The following is a 17744-nucleotide window of genomic DNA, read 5'->3' on the forward strand; positions in this document are numbered from 1 at the left end:
ATATGCTTTTATAAATGCAATTGTATGCTCTCATAAATATTGTTATTGTCTGATTCAGTTACTGCTTTTTTCTTTTTCTTTATTGTTTCTTGCTCATAATGTTTGTTGAACTTCAGTCTTGTGATTTCCTGTCTTGATGTCAAAAACACATTTCATGGTGTCATTAATTATTTGACTGGAGTTTTAAGTTCCAGTTTTTTGCAAGCATTCACACAAAATCTAATATACTTTAACCACACTCTTGACCTCACTTAAATTAACTGTTTTCCCTCTCATTTTTAGATTTCATGTTTAGATGGATTTTTTTGTTTTTTTTTGTTTTTTCCTTTTTCAGTGTTTACCGTTGAAGAATGTTTTCAATGTGCTTTTGGCACACTAAAATCCTGTTAACACATGTTGTTTATATCTTGTAAACAGGGTTGGGAGGGTTACTTTTTAAATGTATTCCACTACAGATTACAGAATACATGCTGTAAAATGTAATTTGTAATGTATTCCGTTAGATTACTCAAGGTCAGTAACGGATTCTAAATACTTTGGATTACTTCTTCAGCACTGGTAGATTTTTTTCACTTGTTTTGAATATAAAAACTCAGCCAGTACAGTAAGACAAAATACACATTAAAAATACATTCTCTGAAAAACCTAAATATCTTATGCAGTGTTGTTTCTAAAACAAGATAAATCAAATTGATCTTGTTTTAAGGATTTTTATATATTTATACAGGAAAACCATACAAAAATTATTATCAAGAATAAGATTTTTGCCCTAATATCAAAGGTCTTACTAGAAAAAAAGAAATTATGATCCAGCGTGAATTTTCTTGATAAAAAATATGATCGTGCTGGTAACGTGCATGTAAAATGTCTAGAAATAGCATTTTAGCTTAGCGTAAAGCTGACAATTTACACAAAATTTATTTCTATTTCTTCTGCTCCAAACTTACTTCAAACTCACTTCTCTGTCTGCTCGTATGAATGTAACACATCATAAGAAAGTGTTTCACCGCTGTTCAAATGCACTTTGGATCGCATCATTTATATGTATAAATGTTTTCCATCTGAAAGGACTAAATATTAAATGAAACAAATGACAATAAAATGCAAAGTAATCTCTTCAGTAATTAAAATACTTTTTGAATGTAACTGTATTCTAATTACCAATTATTTAAATTGTTACTGTAGTGGAATACAGTTACTTATATTTTGTATTTTAAATACGTAATCCCGTTACATGTATTCCGTTACTCCCCAACCCTGCTTGTGTCTATCCTTTTAAAACAGTGAGTATTTTAATGTTCAAAAATTGGCCCCCATTCACTTCCATTGTAAGTGCCTCACTGTAACCCAGATTTTTGCTTTTTTAAAAAAAAGTAGGGATGAGTCCAAATATATTTTTGTGCTAATCAACATTATGCCACAAATGTTGTCGACTGAGCTTAACTTGTATTGAACCCGGAATATTCCTTTAATAATGCCCCTTAAAAAATAATCATGGTACATTATTATTATACTATAAAATCATGTTAAATTAATCTTGGATGTCCTTCAAACAGTGTAAGAATCATTTTATTGAATGCCTTTCTTGACAACCAAGTTACAGGAAGTTTAATTGTAATTGCTATGCTATTTTGGTCTTTGTATACTTTGTAGACTTTGTATCATGGTAATCTTGATTTATCGTTATAAGATTTGTTTTGATGTTTTTTTACTGTTTAGATAAGAGTTTATCACCTGTCCTGCTCTCTTGTTTCAGATGGTTGTGTCCAAAGCAGACCCTCAGAAACAAAGCGTTACAGCGAGATATTACGTGATTTTGATGCAAATTTGGACCTGTCATTAGCGTGCTCGTACGTACAATTAAACACTCTATTATTACCATTCAATCAGCTGAATGAAAATAAGTGATGTAAACTTTTGAAGGAATATTAGTTCTGTGAAAAGCTGCCACCTTTAAGTCTTGATATCGATGCATCTGTGTTGATTTGATTTATCAGGACTGTGGATGAGCTACTACAAGATTCAGACTCACTTTCAATAACGGACATCTCAGCAGATACCACATTGAATGCTGATCTGGACGAAATCACAGTGAGAAATTATTGAACTGTTGTTTTTCATTTACTGCATGGACCTCATATTTCATGATAATTTTGAGCATGAATTCATGGGACTCAATAAATTATATGGTGAATATTAAATGCTGTGTGCTTTCCAGGGTGAAGATGTGGACTCCATGAAGATCTGCCATGATGAGGAGGACAAGGATGGAGGCGTGAATGGTAATTGTCCTTTAGAACTTAAAGAGATAGTTCACCCAAGAATGAAAATTCAGCCTGTGTTGCTATAACCCCATATGACTTTTCTTTTTCTTAACACAAAGGGAGAAATTGTGAAAAAAATTTGTGCTCAGTGATGTCATACAATGGCAGTATATGGTGACCACCTCTTCAGTCTTCAAAAGGACGCAAAGTATAATTCAGAAGTATAATAAATTGTTCCATGAGACTCATGAATGTTCTGAAGGCATACAATAAGTTTTGGTGAAAAACAAACCAAAATTTAATGGATTATTTTGTGGAAATCATCACCAAACATTCCAGTCCTGCGTGCGTTAATGAGAGTGCACGAGAACAACAGTTTCGCTGCCCCCATTCGTGAGATGGGGAATTCACACAAAACCTAATTTTATTAAAAATAGGTCTGCCACTGCAATAGTAACAACAGAACACAGCACAGCTGCACACAAACCAGAGAATGTAACTTATTAAAATGTCTGATGAGTTTGAAGTCGAGGAATAGATTTCTATGCCCAGCCTTATTTTTATTCTATGCCAAACTTGCAGCACATTGTTCATTGTTGCCAAAGGTTTGCTGCAGGTTCACCACTACTGGTGAAGAGCTGCTGGCAAAGATCTGTGGCGAATAACAAGCTAATTTGCGTGTGAAAATGATGAGTGGCAAATTTTGTGGCAATTTTGCTGCTAGTTTGCCAGAACTCTAGATTTTTTAGGGTTTAGAGGATTACAGTGCTGTTGTTTCTTCCCATTCTGCTCATACATGTATATGGTCTACCGTCCATCATTTGAACATCGATATCAGTGACTGGAGGAAATCAAAGCAAGAGCGATCAGGGCCGGAGGCATCATATCACGCCACTAAATCTCTACTCTTCAACCTGCACTGTTTATGTGTAATTAGCCACATGGACTAATTGCCCATCGTTAACAAGATTAGCACCAGAGGGGGTTAGAGAGCAGATTAAAGCAACAGACAGCTGCTCTCTGTTTTCCATCTCTCTGAGAGAGAACTTGGAAGAGAGGAAGACTTTAAAGGAACAGTTCACCCTAAAAAAAGAAATTCTGTCATTGTTTACTTACCTCCATGTTTTTCCAAAGCCATATGACATTCTTTCTTCCATAAAACACCAAAGAAGAAATTTAACAGATCCATAAAATAAAAAGTGGATGGGAACAAGTGACTGCCAAGCTTCAAAAAGGGCAAAATATATATATATATATAAAATATATATTTTACAATAACTTTTTGTGAGGTTTCGAAAGACATAAGGGTGAGTGAATGATGATGTATATTGACAGACAGACAGACAGATAGATAGATAGATAGACGGATAGATAGATTTGTGACAAAGTAATAGAAGATATAAGATCTATATGAATAAAAAAGGCAGGTGATTGTATTCATATTGACGTCATCTTCCTGGATGCTGCCTTGCTTGATCGGTCTAGACTTACTTGCCCTGTGATCATACTGTTTGCTAGCTGAGATTAGGGATTACACTAACACTCAAAGTTTAAATAAAACATCCGCACAGTAACCTTCATGGCTGTCCCCTGGCTTACATGTACAAAACATATCACCTTCATTCTTCAGGCATGAGACAGACTTCAATTTCATCCATTTATTTGTATGCAGTTAATAGCCGACCTCATTAGTCTAGTTCTCTGACCCCTACTGTGGACAATCTGATGTGTAATCAGCCAAATAGACTGGCTAAGGAGAGACATTTCATGTGTTCCCCTGAAAAATATTCTGTAAAAATGTTTTAACATGTTTTTGAAAATGTTAAAACATGGCTCCTTACATGTATATTGGCAGTTCTGAGGTGAAATGTCCACTGTGTGGTGCTAAAAGCAAGTAAATTTGTTCCCAAACATATGAGGGTTTTTATTTTGTTTTTGTATATTTGTATTATTTTTGTGTATTTTCTCCCCTTTTCTCCCCATTTTGGAATGCCCAATTCCCAATGCGCTCTAAGTCCTCATGGTGGCGTAGTGACTCGCCTCAATCCGGGTGGTGGAGGACAAATCTCAGTTGCCTCCGCATCTGAGACCGTCAATCCGCGCATCTTATCTCGTGTCTTGTTGAGACATAGTATCCACGCACAACTCACCAAGTGCCCCACCGAGAGCGAGAACCGTATTATAGCGATCACGAGGAGGTTAACCCAACGTGACTCTACCCTTCCTAGCAACCGGGCCAATTTGGTTGCTTAGGAGACCTGGCTGGAGTCCCTCAGCATGCCCTGGATTCAAACTCGTGACTCCAGGAGTAGTCAGCGTCAATACTCGCTGAGCTACCCAGGCCCTACAGATGAGGTTTTTAAGGTAATTCTCTATCGAGCTTTACTTTAACAAAACCTACCTCCCTACCCTAAACCTAAACCTAACCAATAGTGTCATAAAAAGCAAAGCGTGGCATTGGAAAATGCAATTGCTGAAGCAACCATGTTATTTTGTGGTGCTTTCATGACACTTTCGACTCACGTGTCAACTCGCATGCTCTTCAGGACTCGCACCCCAGTCCTTTGCATCACAAGTGCAACGCTCTATCAGCTGAAACACCATGCAGTTTGAATGTACTTGAGCAAGTTTGTAAATGTAGTTGGTTATGTAATGCAAACTCCCCTTATAAGTCATGAGCTATAGTTAAAGACATGTAAAAATCATTTTGCAAAATTGTAGGTGTAATAACGTGATTCTATGAGACCAGGCTGGATTTTGTATACTTACAATTGTACTTTCCAATTTTACTTTAAGAATATTATATCATATGTTTAAGAACAAATCTCATTCTCATTATAATAATAATAATAATAATTATATATATATATATATATATATATATATATATATATATATATATATATATATATTATTATTATTATTATTATAATGAGAATGAGATTTGTTCTTAAAGGAATATTCTGGGTTTAATACAAGTTAAGCTCAATCGACAGCATTTGTGGCATAATGTTGATTACCACAAAAATTAATTTTGACACGTCCCTCCTTTTCTTTAAAAAAAGCACAAATCTGGGTTACAGTGAGGCACTTACAATGGAATGGGACCATGTTTTTAAAGTTAAAATGCTCACTATTTCAAAAGTATAGCCACAAGACATAAACAATATGTGTGTAAACATGATTTTTAGTGTGATAAAAATCCCTTACTAACCTTTTCTGTGTAAAGTTATAGGCAATTTTATCACTTTGTTGCCATGACGATGAAATGTCAACAAACCCTAAATATCTAAAATTATTTTTTTTTTTTTATTTAAACAGCTTTTCATCTCAAATAATACACATTGTTTTTTTGTTTTAGTTTTTATTATAAACTTCAAATTTCTGCCTTTAAACCCTCCAAAAATTGGCCCCATTCACTTCCATTGTAAGTGCCGCACTAGAACTTCGATTTTTGCTTTTTTTTTAAGAAATGGAGGGATGAGTCAAACATATTTTTGTGGTTATCAACATTATGCCACAAATGCTGTTGATTGTGCTTAACTTGTATTGAACGCGGAATATTCCTTTAAATGTCATGAAAATAATGTCACAATGCAAAATATTGTAGTAAAAAGTCTTAAAAGTCGGCTTAATTTCTTATTTATTTGGGCTGAAATATGACCTTGACGTTTCTTGACAGTTTCCGCCCATGTACATGTGTGAGGGGTGAAAATCAATAGAGGCATGTGTATAACCATGATGTCCACTGGGTTCAACCATTCATACAGTAGCCTACTGTTCCATACTGTTCCTTTACAGAATATACTGTAGTTTCAGATCTGATCAGTCACTGGCATATACTACCCTTAGGCAGTAACAGAGTATATGTATACTGTAACTATTGAAGACGCAGGAAGTAATTATGGAAGTGAACCCCACCCTAATCTAAAGACCATCACCCTACAGTCTGCTACTGTCCTGGATTATGTTCCCTCCCCTCTGCACCAAAAGTACACACACACATATGCTTTTACATGACACGACAGATCATGTACAGGGGGATGGATTGGGATACAGAACCCCAGCACAAACTGGAAGGATGATGCAGAAACTGCACATTTAATTTGTGATGTTTTGATGCAATTGGATCTTGGGATTTAATGGACAGGGAGGAGGGTGAACTGTCTCGGTCTCTGTAAAATCCTCTCGCAGTTGCAGCTGAATCTTAAAGCCTTATGGACACTATTGAGCAAGCCCAGGAGTTCCTTAAATGGAGATTTCTCATGGATATTGAGTTATTAATCTGGAATATTGTGATGGGGAGTGGCAGGAATGACTTTTTGATCATACGGACACTTAAATACAAGATGTTTTAATTCAATCCTCATTTCTGCACCTTTAAAGGAAGTTTTTCATGAGAATGGCACCTTTCTGCATTGTTTTTAAATAAATCTTGGAATTAATGCTTTTCTTTTATTAATCAGTTGAGTTTTTGGAGGATAGTTTGTGTTATGATGGAAATTTGGGCAAGTACTGACAGTTAACATTTACCATTGCTTTGGTTGTTCATCCTTTGAGGATAAAGGAGATTTATCCGCTGAGTAATGGAAAAGGCTATAAGTGATCACTCTGTTGGTGACAGCCTACGAGACCAATAAATCTGTGTTTTTCTTGGAGGACAAGACACTTGTCAGCCTTGACCCGGGTTTAGTTTAGATAAAGTATGCACAGGCTCCAGTGATGCTGATGTATTCTCTCTCAGCCCAGGATGCGGACGTGACCCTCTGTCGCTGCGAGGGTGGCGTGGAACTCGCCCTGCAGTATGCCAAAATGTGGTGCCGCTATGCAAAAGACCTGCTGACCTGGATGGATAAAAGAATTAGCCTGGGTGAGTTTTTACATGATATTTGTTACTTGTGTGACATTTTATTTAATTTTTATTACTGGAAAATAATTATTGATTTTTAATTATTGATTATTGATTATTACTGGAAGACTTAAAATTAGGGCTCTCAGTTGATAAAAATTGAATTAATTGCAATTAATCACATACAGTATATCAATATTTGTTAAATAAAAAGGCCTCCAAATAAAATAAAAATAAAATAAATTATTATCTAAATTATTATAAATATAATAGATAATAATTCAGATAATTCAAAGACATTGCATTATTGTGGCAGACGAGTAAAGCATTTATGAGACAATAAAAAAGTTGGCTTTAGAAGTCAATATATTGAATGTTTTATTTCCAGATCTTTGAACATAAGCAACAGGTATACTGTCAACAACAACCCATTTTTCAACTGTCCGTGGTAGACTTGGGGTGTTCTCACAGGACATGTTCTTGCATTCCTAGATATTTTTGGAGCATCTCACTGTGGTTGTGTCGTGTTTCACTGGTTTTCAGCATCACTAGCCATAAATGCTGCATTTTTAGGCGGCTGTGTCAAGTAGAATACAGTCTGCAACTTTAAAAAAATGCGTCTCGAGACCCATATACCCTGCTTCGTCCAAGTTTGTTGCATGGACAGCTGCGTGCTGTCTGTACTGCTGGAGCTGCACTTAATGCCCCTTGCTGACTGAGACTCGCAAAAACATGGAGGTCGCACTTGAAGCCTAAATTGATGCGTTGGAAGGAAAATTCCTTATTTCGGAATGTCCGTACAGTCAGGGGGCATAATTAATTGTGTTACTTATTATTTATTTATTTTTTTTTTTTTTGCGTTTTTAACATGTTATTTTATATGTAATTAATCGCACTGAATTATCTTTTTAAATCGACAGCTTTACTTAAAAGGTATTATTGTGTGTGTAAACAGTAATTTCTGCGCAACTTGCATTACTGAACGGAACTGCAAAAATAATAACTGCTTTTTAAGAGGTTAGACTAAACAAACTCATGGCATTGGCAGGGCTAATTTTGCTATGCAAGGCTGGTTGGGATGCTCAAACTGAGCAATGTTTCGATAGCACCACAGAGCAGCATTGTTTACTCTTTCCAGGGAAATCCACCTACAAATGGCTTAATATTAGTTATTATTACAGTTATTTTAAAGGGATAGTTCACCCAAAAATGGAAATTCTCTCATTATTAACTCACCCTTATGGCATCCCAGATGTGTATGACTTTCTTTCTTCTGCTGAACTCAAATTTAAAATTTTGGAAGAAAATTTCAGCTCTGTAGGTCCATACAATGCAGGTGAATAGGTACCAAAACTTTGAAGCTCCAGAAGCACATAAAGGCATCATAAAACTAATCCATAAGACTCCAGGGTTAAATCCATATCTTAAAGGACTTAAATATTGATCTGTTTCTCACCCACACCTATCATAACACTTCAGAAGATTTCACAACTGGAGTCATGTGGATTACTTTTATGCTGCCTTTATGTATTTTTTTGGTGCTTCAAAGTTCTGGTCACCATTCACTTACAGTGTATGGACCTACAGAGCTGAAATATTCTTCTAAAAATCTTAGTTTGTGTTCAGCAGAAGAAAGAAAGTCATATACATCTAGGATGGCATGAGGGTGAGTAAATGATGAGAGGATTTTGATTATATAGTGAACTATCCCTTTAAGCTGGGGCAGGAGAACGTGTTTTAACATCGAAAAAATTACACACTTCACCTTTAGATAGAGGAACATACATCCATTGTTTTACTAGCCCTAAGACTGGAGAAAACTAAAATCTCAAGTAAGAGCTCTTGAATTTTTGCTGACACATCATGTTTAGGCTGGATTTGTTTGCGAGGATTGAGTAATCATGGTTCTTTTCTGCCTTGAAGAGAAGCCAAGTGACCTCTTCCTGGAAATAGCATAAGAGTCTAAAATTGGCTCTCTGAGAAAGTTTGACTTGTGTTGAACAACACCTGTTATATGATTAAGAAGCCTTTAACACATCCCCCAGAGCTTCCCCTAGTGGAGGTTTACTGCAATCACACGTCTCTAATGCGATCAAGCCTCAGGGCATGCTTTTCAATTCTGTAGCTACAGGAGCAGCCAATGCAAATAATACAGAGTGCCACAGTCAGTCTGGAACCCACTATTGAGACATATTACAGAAAATTAACAGGAAAATGTAGAGGTTTCAGATCAGGCAGGCGAGAGTGATGAATCAGGCATTAGATGGCCCTGTTTTATGCCCTCACATGCGAGCCAATAAGAATCCATTATAATGTTTTCCCTTGTAACTGAAGCAGCAATTTGCCTGTTTTTAGATTTTAATGCTAAATACACTACCAGTCAAAAGTTTGAACACACCAACTAATTCTTTATTGTGTGACATATTTGGATAATTGTAAAGTCATCAAAACTATGAAATAACACAAATGGAAAAGTAGTAAAAAAATGTAGTTTTCCAAAGATATTTTTATGTAGGCACAGTTTATATTTGTGTACAGAATTGCATTTAAGTATACACCTTTAGATCATAGGGGTTTTAAAATCTCCAATTTCCAATCTTTTGACTGGTAGTGTATGAAATATACACTTTATGTTCACAGCAATGATTTTTTGACACTCAACTATAAAACAGTACTTAGCTTAGAATATGAGACAGTGCCAAGTCCAAACGTCAATAATAATGAAAAAATACAACAGGGGAATCATACTGTACATTGCCGCACCACCAGTGCAGAATTCCTGGAAACAGTGATGCTGTGGCCTGATTCCTTCAGTGTTTATCCCACGAGAAATTCAATATTCTATTTTCCATTGAAGCTGTAATGGTAATGGGTAATGGTTTTATTGATATTTAGAAGCACTCTGTTGAGTATCAATCAATACAGATGCAAACTATTTCTACTGGTCAGTCGTATTTTCCATTTGGTATTTTTTGCTTACATTAATCTATTTGAATGTACACTTACAGTCAAAAGTTTGGAAACACCTTCACATTTTTTATTTTCACTATTTTCCACATTTTAATATATTAGAACAGTAATAAAAAATATGAAATAACACATATTATGCTGTGAAAAAAATGTTAAGCAAATCAAAAAGATTTTATATTTTAGCTTCATAAAAGTAGCCACCCATGGTCTAGATTACATTTTTTTTAAATTAGTATTTAAATGTAAATCTTTAGATTAAAAGTTTGAGGAGATGATGAGAAACATAAATTCAGTCAAGTAAGACCAAACATTTGAATGTGTAGATTAGATTGTTTCTTTTATTCAATGTCAATCTCAGCACATATAAAAAATGTGACATAACAGACACCCTTACGAATATGTAACATGGTCTGATTCTGAGCATTATATTATTTTTTGTTTACAGAGCAAGAGTTTGCGAAGAGTATAATGAGGGCGGCAGATGCAGCCAAATCATGCGTTGCTCAACAGGTAGAAGAAAAAACGTATCAAATGTAACTGTTGTTTTATTTTCTGTTGCATATAATTCATGGTTAGCCCACCCTCATGCATGTTTCTCCATAGGAAATGATGCCTCTGCAGTATATCTACACTCTGGCCCTGGAGCATGATATCAAGAGCAGCACAACAGCCAAACAAACTGCTGAACTTCTGCAACAGCGCTGCTACCAGGTACATAAGAATATTCTGATATTAATCAGAATTTGGTCATATTTTGAATATGTGAGCATCATAACACATTAACATGATTGCCATAACCAGATTAAGCCAGTTATTATGGTGTATTAGAAAACTGTTAAAAACTGCAGGCCTATACCTTTAATATCAGAATTTGGATCATGTAAACACCTTATATAGAATAACCTCCATAACTGATCATTTATTTATATCTCCACATGTCCAAACAAAGGTATTTTCTGGGTGATATTACATACAAACAGATGTGAAAATTCAAGTTATTAAAGAAACACATTTTTGGAGCTAGAGGAAGACTTGATTTTATTCTATTTATATATTTGTAACATTTTGCAAACAGTAAAGGAATGTTCCGGGTTTAATACAAGTTAAGCTCAATCGACAGCATTTGTGGCATAATGTTGATTACCACAAAACTTAATTTGGACTCGTCCCTGCTTTTCTTTAAAAAAAAGCACAAATCTGGGTTACAGTGAGGCACTTACAATGGAAGTGAATGGGGCCAATCCGAAAACGTTAAAATACTCACTGTTTCAAAAGTATAGCCACAAGACACAAACAATATGTGTGTTAACATGATTTTAGTGTGATAAAATCACTTATTAACCTTTTCTGTGTAAAGTTATAACCAATTTAACAACTTCGTATCCATGACGATATAATATCAACAAACCCTAAAACCCTGAAACGACTGTATCATACTTTTTTCCTAGAAATTTACCTTTAATTTTGATGGAGCTTTTATTTTGAAGTTATTTCTGTGTTGTTTTGACCAAGGAGCTCTGAGTTGTTGTGACGGCAGCTTCCCACTCTTGAAAAGCCGGTCGCTACGTGACTCAAAGTGATTATTATAGTGCAAAAGGCTGCTATTTAATTAAGTATGTACTCTGTATGTGCCTCATGCCACAACGTGAAGTTGCACTCTGTTTACTGTCATCTGCTACAAACAGAGCGTGCAATGCTCATGGCGGTGTTTTCCCTGTATGAGCCAAAGAGGAGCTTTATAAGATATGAGCAGCCGGTGTCAGCACAACACTGTCTCCACACATTCACAAGCACTCACATTTGAATTACATGCAAACTATATATTTACAGTATCTCATTAAATCGCAGCTTTTGTGGTTAAATAATCTCACTACGACATAAAGTGATTTTAATTTGTGGGCTGAATGTTTACGTAATGACATTCGTATGTCAGATGGTATCGGTACCTGGACATTCCTAGTTTTTAACATACTTTGCATTTCAAAGGCTCTCTCTGCCAAGAAGAATGAAATCGACAAGTGGCGGCGGGAATTCAAAGAGCAGTGGTCCAAAGAACAGAAGAGAATGGTCAGTTCTTTGCGCTGAGATTGATATGTGCATTTGTTGTGGCCAGAATTTCCAGTAATGTGGCTGATGTAATGTTTTGTGAATTAGAATGACGCAGTGTCTGCATTGAAGAGAGCGCGGCAGCAATACCTGCAGCGCTGTGAGGATCTGGAGAAAGCCAAAGCCATGACTGCAAAAGCTGAAGAGGAGACAGGGGGATACAAGACTCTGGACAAGAGGAGGAAGTCAAGAGATGATGCTCAAACCAAGGTCAGGATACAGTATTTATACTCCCTGCTGAAAAAAAAATCTATTAAAACCAGCGTAAGCTGGCCTCCCAGCCTAGTCAGGCTGTTTGGGACACTTTTCAGCTGGCCTCCCAGCTAAACAAGCTGAGCACCAACTTGGCCAGGCAGAAAGACCAGCTTAAACTAGCTAAGACCTGCAAACCAGCCTTGGCTTGAAGATGTTTTTCTCAGCAGGTCTTCTTATTTGTCAGACTGGTTACAAGCATTTCCTGCTTCACCAATTCAAATAAACAAACAAACATGTAAATGTATTTTTTATCCTTTATGGGCTCTTCAATACGATTTTCATTAGTATTCTGCTGTCTAGGTTATGGAGGCTGAGCTTCTGTACAGGCAGTGTGTGCGTGATGCTAACAGCCATCAAGAAGTGCTGGAGAAGGTGAAGGAGAGAATCATTGTCCACACCCGCAAGCTCATCTGTCAAGGAGATACTGTGTTAAAGGAGGTTGGTTCGTGTATTAAACTTCAGCATTTGTGCTATGAACATGAATGGTACCTTAAATTGAGTGGTTTATTGAGGAAAAGTGTGATTATAACTTTACAAAGCTATCAGACTTAAAGGGATAGTTCACCCAAAAATGAAAATTATCTCATTTACTCACCTTCATGACATCCCAGATGTGTGACTTTCTTTCTTCTGCAGAACAGAAACAAAGATTTTTAAAAGAATATTTCAGCTCTGTAGGTCCACACAATGCAAGTGAATAGTGGCCAAAACTTTGAAGCTACAAAAAGCACATAAAGGCAGCATAAAAGTAATCCATACAGCTCCAGTGGTTCAATTCATGTTGTCTGAAGAGTTATGATAGCTGTGGGTGTGAAACAGTTCAATATTTTAGTCCGTTTTTACTATTAATTCTCCTTCCTACACAGTAGGTTACAATAAGCATGAAGAATGCAAATCGACAAAAACAAAATATGAAGAATGTGAAAATGAAAGTGGAGATTTATAGTAAGAAAAATTACTTAAATATTGATCTGTTTCTCACCCTCACATATAATATCTCTTCTGAAGATATGGATTAAACAACTGGATTCATATGGATTACTTTTATGCTGACTTTGTGCTTTTTGGAACTTCAAAGTTTTGGTCACCATTCACTTGCATTGAATTGACCTCCAGAGTTGAGATATTCTTCAAAATATCTTTGTTTGTGTTCTGCAGATGAAAGAATGTCATACACATCAGGGATGGCATGAGGGTAAGTAAATGTTAAGAGAATTTTCATTTTTGGGCGAACTATCCGTTTAAGATTTTTACCTGCGGGACGATAAAATGGACATGACTTACACTAAAAGAGGGTTGTTCTGAGCCATTTCTAGGTACAAGAATATCATGGAGATTTTGAGGTGGGCTCTTTTGATTTAACACCTTAGCAACTGCATAGCAATGTGCTAAATTCACTCAGAACACCATAGTAACTGCATAGCAATGCCCTGGCAACAACTCACAACACCATGGTGGCGAGTTTTGCCTGGGCAAGCATCACTCACATTGCCTTTAGAAAAATTATTTGTTTCTCTTCTCTCAGGCAACAGTGAACATGTTCTATTACCAGCGGCAGCAGACCGAGCCGGTTCCTCTGGGCTACCAGAACCTGGAGCTCACCTGCAGGCCCTGTGAGCCAGGTGAACCCTACCTGCATTACATCTTTGGGAAGCGTCTGCCTGACCAGCCTCTCCAGAACTTTATATTCCAGGAGTTCATCCCCCAGGGCAAGAGGTGAGAGCCCTAGTAGATATTATTTGAGACTTCAGGATTCACCATTCAGTCAAGACCACTCAGTCAAATAGATAATTAGATTAATAGATCTTTAGAGAACTAAATGCAAAGAGCTGTCAGACAAGAGGTGGAGCTGGGGATGGAATTGGGTGTTAAGTGCAGCTTACATCCATGCAATGCAAAGGCAGCAGAAAATGAATGAATGGTGGACTTAAAAATAACCGCTCTGATATGTGTCTGAATTGTATTGGTGGACATCATGATCAGCTGAGTATCGGTAAGTAACCTTTACGAATGTGACCTGCCAGATCTAATGCAATGCTTGATATCTGCAGTTAAATTGAATCACAGGATGATTTCACACTGTAGCAAATTTTCAATATCTCAAGATAAATTCTAGGCAATGGTGATGACGATAAATCTAGCATATTGATGCTGGTCTAAATTCTTGTACTGTGGTATTTACACAATATTCCAAGGTACTTCAAAGTATACTACCTTGGTACATGTCCAAAAACATGGTATTACCATGGTGCAGTGTCCAAAAAAACATGGTAACACCATGGTACCTTTTTGTTAGTTAAATCTTGTTTCATTACTGGCCTTATAAACTTATTTTTAGGTTACATCATTATGGTTTTTATTGTAACAGATGTAGTGTCAGCCGAGGAACACTTGCATACCTGCATTAACCAGCTGCTAAAACACACTGAAGCTTAATTTGGAAATTAGGGAAGTCAAAAGTACAGGTACTTCGGTACCAAGTCAATACTAAAATAAAAAAGCAGTACCAGTTCTGCCAAGCACCAACTCAGTTCGGTCCCCACATGCTTTCTGACTGACACACGACTGATTCCATATGCTCACATGCTTATGTGAGCGCATGCTGTTACGCCTTTTACACTGAAATGGACAATTATGTTCAAGTGTGATTATTAAACCACAAAAGGATGCCATTTAATTAAATAAATATACAGTCTGCATGTGCTGTGTGCTTAAAAGTGAATGTATGAAGCCGCTCATATGCAGAAAACAACACATTTTATGAGTATTGCATGTTGTACTTGTTGTAGTAGATGACAGAAGAGAGTGCTCATTCACTGTGAAGCTTGCAGCGCCTGCAGACAATATGTATTTATATAATTAAATCGCAGCATTTTGCGCTTTAATAATTACACTGGGCCATAGAACCAGCATCTTATCTGGAGGTGTGAATTTACCATCATTAAAACACAGAAACAGAAAAGCCTTCATGTCAAAATAAAAGCTCGATTCAAAATAAAAGCAAATCGCAATAGAAACATATTACTACAGTGTAGTAGAATGTAATATATACTGTAATAATAATTATTTTTAACCAGTATCTCACAAGCAAGAGTGTTGTACATGCTAAAAGTTTTTATAATGAGATGCTTTATTGTGCAGCACTTTATTTGACAAATATAAGACCAATATTGTGTTTTAAATTATGCTGTGAGGATCTTTACTGAAGCACTATATTTGACAAAAAAAAAAAAAAAAAAAATGCAATGGTATGTTAAAAAAGTAATTGTTCTATTTTCATTTGATTAAAGTTTAAGAATTTATTTGTTTTGACATCATTTTTGATGATGAAACTGAATCACATAGAATGAAAAACAGAATTTGGGGGGAGCGAAATGTAGAAAACAAAACTGATTTTGTTGTGTCCTACTTAAAAAAAAAAAATGTTTACTTGATTTAGAAACTTTAAGGAAACATGCACATTTTTAAATGCATTAGTTACATTGATAATTAACTTGTGAAATAGACTAAAGGAGCGTGTTGAATAGCATATTACCTATTTTTTTGTGGTATCGAAATTGGTATCGAGAAGTGTGAAATTTTACTGGTTTTGGTACAGACTACTGAAATTCTGGTATTGTGTATCCCTAGTGGGAATAAATGAATTGGTAGCAGACAGTTTTATGCAGACAGTTTAAGGGTACATACAATTAAACACATTTAAGGGCGCAAACGTTAAATGTAACCACATAATTGCAGTGGGATGTTATATACTGATTTAACATGTATTTGTCCCTTTAGTTTTCACAGATCCCCAACAACAGGCAGGCGAAAACCAAGCAACGCTCCAAGTTACCAAGATTCATATGCGCTACTCGATGATTTGAAACACAGCAGCAGTTTAGTAGATGGAAGTATGTCTGATTGCTGTTGTACAATCTCACAAACAAAGAGATAGAAACCATACAAGTATCTAATGTCTCAGTCATATAATGTGTAGAGGAACATTACAAAAGACTCCTCAGTTCAACTGAATGGCACCTGAACATTTGAATGTTTGTTGAATTTCAGGACGACCTGGCCACAGTGACAGTGACAGCAGAGGAGGGAGTCTCGAATCTCTGTCCAGTCCAGGTGAGAAAACCACTACATTAATGTAACTGTACCTTATAAATTAACATTTTATCACTGTACCACCTAGCTACTGTAAATTAGGTACTAATATGTATTTATCACTTTCCTGAAGCTCACGGGAACCGTAAGTTGCCAAAAACCTCCTCCACAGGAACCATGTCTTCAGACGATCTTGATGAGAAAGACACTCTGCAAGACGCAGGTACAATATGTGTCACTTCTGCTTGGGGACATGCTACACTTTCCACAAACTGAAAGTATTTTTATAGCTGAAATTGCAGTTGTTGGACTCTTCCTTATCTGTGTGCAGAGAGTGAAGATTCTTTAGCTGACAGCAACGGAATGTTGTGTAAACCACGAACTGCGTCACGTGCCGCCTTGACGCACAGACTGAGGAAAATGAAGAGCAAGATGGTAAAATGCAAGCAATGCGAGAACTACATCCTGGTCAATGGGATTGAGTGTGAAGAGGTGAGTGCTGGAAAAGGGGTGGTTTAGCTTAGTGGTTAGAATATGAGCTGAAACTGAAAGCTTAGAGGTTCAGGTCTTGTAAGGAGTGATCTATGAATTTTCAGTATAGAGTGTCACAGTCGTGCACATTTTATCTGGGTTCTGGAAGTATTTTTCCTATTCATTTTCTCCATAGGCTTTTCAAAGAATTCTTCAAAACAGAGTTCTAAGCTAAGATATAAAACTGACCAGCTCCAGTCAAGACACTCTAATCATTGATTTGAAACTACATTTGAAAACCTGAAAATTAGGATAAAGTCACAAGACTGTATACTTAACGTCTTTTATGGAAGCATGAATTCACCCCATGAAGTATTGAGAATGACGTATTTGAATCTGAAACAACTCGCCAAAATCGAAAACTATTTATAGTCAATTGATTACAAGTTTAAAATGCCACATTTTTAAAGTTTATTGCAGAATATTCCAATATATATGAAAATGTCATTTCTTTTTTTTTTTTTTTTTTTTTTTTTTTGAGAGTTTAAGAAGACATGCTATAATGCTTTAGGATTCTGCAAACATCTTTAAAAAAAAAAATAAAAAAAATTCAATCGTATTGATTTGTAGCTTCAACAGGAGCATATCATTGCTTAAAGGGACAGTTCTCATCATTTACTCACCCTCATGGCATCCCAGATGTGTATGACTTTCTTTCTTCTGTAGAACACAAATGA

The 17744-nt window shown here is 36.1% G+C and overlaps 1 protein-coding gene across 2 annotated transcripts in view; it reads left to right on the plus strand.

Moving 5' to 3' along the window:
* Nucleotides 1-17744, plus strand: part of gmip (GEM interacting protein) — a 31284-nt gene that overhangs the window by 2144 nt on the left and 11396 nt on the right. The window contains exons 2-15 of one of the 2 annotated variants that reach the window (XM_051715221.1): nt 1757-1850; nt 1998-2091; nt 2219-2282; nt 7009-7134; nt 10529-10593; nt 10687-10794; nt 12070-12150; nt 12238-12399; nt 12745-12882; nt 13970-14160; nt 16225-16337; nt 16495-16557; nt 16670-16759; nt 16868-17028. In XM_051715221.1, the coding sequence (XP_051571181.1) occupies nt 1757-1850; nt 1998-2091; nt 2219-2282; nt 7009-7134; nt 10529-10593; nt 10687-10794; nt 12070-12150; nt 12238-12399; nt 12745-12882; nt 13970-14160; nt 16225-16337; nt 16495-16557; nt 16670-16759; nt 16868-17028 (1550 nt within the window). Of the gene's footprint in view, nt 1-1756; nt 1851-1997; nt 2092-2218; nt 2283-7008; nt 7135-10528; nt 10594-10686; nt 10795-12069; nt 12151-12237; nt 12400-12744; nt 12883-13969; nt 14161-16224; nt 16338-16494; nt 16558-16669; nt 16760-16867; nt 17029-17744 lie in introns of those variants that run through there. The other variant, XM_051715222.1, reaches the window with a different exon arrangement.

The sequence above is a fragment of the Myxocyprinus asiaticus genome, chromosome 13 (assembly GCF_019703515.2).
Source record: "Myxocyprinus asiaticus isolate MX2 ecotype Aquarium Trade chromosome 13, UBuf_Myxa_2, whole genome shotgun sequence".
Taxonomy (NCBI): Eukaryota; Metazoa; Chordata; class Actinopteri; order Cypriniformes; family Catostomidae; genus Myxocyprinus; species Myxocyprinus asiaticus.